The sequence below is a fragment of the Lepeophtheirus salmonis genome, chromosome 6 (assembly GCF_016086655.4).
Source record: "Lepeophtheirus salmonis chromosome 6, UVic_Lsal_1.4, whole genome shotgun sequence".
NCBI classification, from domain to species: Eukaryota; Metazoa; Arthropoda; class Copepoda; order Siphonostomatoida; family Caligidae; genus Lepeophtheirus; species Lepeophtheirus salmonis.
Window position 1 is genome coordinate 39932621 of NC_052136.2, and position 3385 is coordinate 39936005.

General features: G+C 34.9%; 1 protein-coding gene across 1 annotated transcript; it reads right to left on the bottom strand.

The window, feature by feature from the left end:
- Nucleotides 1-244: 244 nt before the first annotated feature.
- On the bottom strand, nucleotides 245-1461 carry LOC139905720 (zinc finger MYM-type protein 1-like). Its single transcript, XM_071889376.1, has 2 exons — nucleotides 649-1461; nucleotides 245-592 (listed from the first exon to the last, which is right to left on the bottom strand). Exons 1-2 carry the CDS (start codon nucleotides 1435-1437, stop codon nucleotides 266-268), a joined length of 1116 nt encoding a protein of 371 aa, XP_071745477.1. The 5' UTR covers nucleotides 1438-1461; the 3' UTR covers nucleotides 245-265.
- Between the last annotated feature and the right edge of the window lie 1924 nt (nucleotides 1462-3385).

The following is a 3385-nucleotide window of genomic DNA, read 5'->3' on the forward strand; positions in this document are numbered from 1 at the left end:
TAAAGAAAGGAGTATAATGGAGTATAAAATGCACGGTGCAAGAATGAGAGAAAAATTTTGAACTATACAATTAAGTCAAACAATTTAAACCTCCTTAAATATTTTTAAAATAATAACGGATGAAGATAATGAACGAGATTTTAATATACCAAGAAACGGTTACATAAAAAATTATGTTCACAAGTCTTGATGTTCTTAACTCGCATGTATACGTGGTGATGTGTTTGAAAAAATGAAGAAAAAATGCATGTGTTCTTTATCATGATTAGAAGAAGAAGTTTTTCCTCTCTTTCCTTGACGCAAAGGTGTCAATCAAACTGTCCATGTCTTCATAGAGTACCTTGTCCACCATCACCCTGTCCATGTTCAAGAGGGTGAGGGAGGAGAGCCTCTCCTGGTCCATGGTGGTCCTCATGTGGTTCTTGAGCCTTCTGAGACAGGAGAATGACCGCTCCGCCTCACAGCTGCTGATGGGCATTGAGGCCAGGATAACGATCACCTTGTATAGCTCCGGCATCAGGCGGAACACTCCCGAGCTTATTAACTCCGCAGCAATTTGTGACGAAACCATGTCTTCTGTGTCAATATCTGCCTAGAGAAACATAAATTTTAAACATATAATGCAAAATGAAACATTATAATATTAACCTTGAATTGCAGGAAGATTGCATGGTCTGACTGGAGCTGCTCGAGTTCAAGTCTGTAGTGCTTGGGGACACGCTCAATGACACAGGTCTCCACTTCACTGTCATTGACGATTGCAATGAGATCCATTGTGATGTTTGTATCGTCGGTGGCAAATCTGCTCTCAAGCTCTAATACCATCTTATTGATTGCAACATCGAAATGTGTTTCACGGAAGTAGGATTCAGTTGTTCCTTTCCACTTTATTCTCCTTGGAATCTTCACCTCCTTGAATTCAAAATCAATTGAGTCCTCCTGGTCAAATACTGATTTCATCTCAGACGACTTCAACTCAGCAAGTTTCCAGATTGATTCAAATATTTTCTCATTCTTAAGATCTTCAAGAGTCCTAATCACTAGGTTGACGTGTTTCCGGGCCTTTGTTAGGTCAACCTTTCTGCCTTGAAGTTCATCTGACAAGCTAGATGTGTGTCTGAGGAGTGTCTTCAACAGTTCAATGCCGAAAACAAATTCGTGACTAAAGATGCTGTTGAGCAGAGAAGTTGCTGTTGAACTCGACAATGTATCTTTATCTTTTCTCATTATTATGAGGGTCTTCATGATTCTGACCATCCCTATAGATACAGCGTGTACAACATCGTAGCGGAGACTCCAGCAGGTAGCAGACTGGTTCTTCAGGGTCATCACCTTGGCATGCTCCTCATCTTTACTTGTTATCTTCACCGACTTGTAGATTGCTGACCTCTTTGGTGACCCTTCAATGAAGTTGTATAAAATTTGTACTGTCCCCATTGTATTTTTCAACAGGGTTATATCTGAGAGAAGATCCTTGACTACAAGACTGAGGACATGGGCGTAGCAGTGGATGTAGACACCCAGTGGGGCTGCTTCCTTCCATCTGGCGGCAAGACCCTTCTTGATGCCGGATATGTTGGAGGCACCGTCCGTGGCCAGGGATACAGTGCGGGCGGGGGTAAGGCCGAGATCCTTGACAGCCTCGTGAATCTTCTCAAACAAATATTTGCCGTCAGTCTGGGTAACTTTTACAAACTCGGGGAAGCTCTCTTTCTTGATGCCTTCACTCGTCAGATATCCCAGTGACAGACTGAACTGCTCCGTTTTTGACATTACGTTAAACGTAATATCTAACTCAAATATCTACTCAATGTGAAGTACTTTAAATCCATACGAAAAATGTTGTGTGCGTCTTTGTTTTTTATTTTTGGCTGTAAAGTACTCTTGAAATAATTGCAGTAATTTATTAATTATCAGAAATGTATCACGGGAAGCGGAAAACGCGTTTTATATTCAAAGGTTCAATCATTTATATTTATAAAATGACAGGTAATATTTGAAAGAGATATTACGGTAAATTACAGGATTTGAATTCAAATTTCTGTGATGAATTGAGATACCCGAGAGTGTTAACTGTAGTTTAAAACCTCCGTTTTATCTATCTGACTTAATTTGGCCCCAATATTGTCTTAGATATATAATTTATTAATTTACTAATTCTATAAATGTGCTGGTGAGTTTTGGTTACTTTAAATACAATTTGTGGTGCCTCCAAAGGATTAATCAGAATCATTTTTTCATTAAAATGAACTATAATTTGTTGGAAAATGTATTCCATGTTCAATTTTGAGAAAAATTATCTAGCTTCCTTTTGGGTGGGCGTGCTACAAATATGTAATTTTATTATAATGACTCAGTACTATTATGAGTTGGTCATAAGTTACATATATATAATAGATTTTAATAATTAATTATGACTTAATTCATCTATATTTACATACCTATATTACTGGTAGACGGTTGAGTAAGGTTTTTTTTTTTTTTGGTCTGCTGAAGCGGACAAAGCGCAATACTGACGTACGGCCCTGATTATGTGTTCTCTGAAAGGTATCAATGACGGTCGAAAATTCACCTCACAATTTCAGATATCGACTAGGCTAATTAGTTGTTATCAATATTGTAAAGACTGTGGAAGAATATATAACGATGTCAAACACGCTTTTGTTTCCTGCCCACTTTTGAAAATTATAAAGGATTTTATATTTCTTAATTCCGAGTATATTTTAAATTTTGAGGTAATAAATTTATCATTATCCTTAAATACTTAATGAATTTGGATTCACAATATGGAGTGCAATATTATAAGAGACAAGGATCTTGGTTATATAACTAGTAAAATTGGAAATATCATAATTTCAATTAATTATGCGACTTGTATTGAGTTCCAAATTCCTCTTGTGAATTCGGTTTTTAATGCAATGTTCTACTTTAAATTTATTCAAATTTTGATCCCATGATCACAAAACCGACATGTCAAAAACCTAGAAAATTTTCTTAACTCAATATATTTTTATATAATCTAATTATCAGCTGTTGAGGAATATATAATCGACTTACTAACTCTTTAAAAGCTATATTAATATAAAATATTAACTAATTTTGAAATAAAATAATATTAAATCTTTTTAACTGTATTTAAATTTGAAACATATTATAATTTCTTCAATAGAAAAATGATTGACATTGGATCTGTAGATACAATGAGAAGTGTCTCCGGAAATATATGTAATAAGCAAATTATATGGAAACCATTTTTTTATTTTAACATGCATAAAGGAAAATTATAAACTATTAAATTAACATAAGATCTATTCGTTGGTAGTACAGTAAACAATTTCATTTATGTTTTATCAAACTATGGTAAATGTTCAACATTAATATAAAT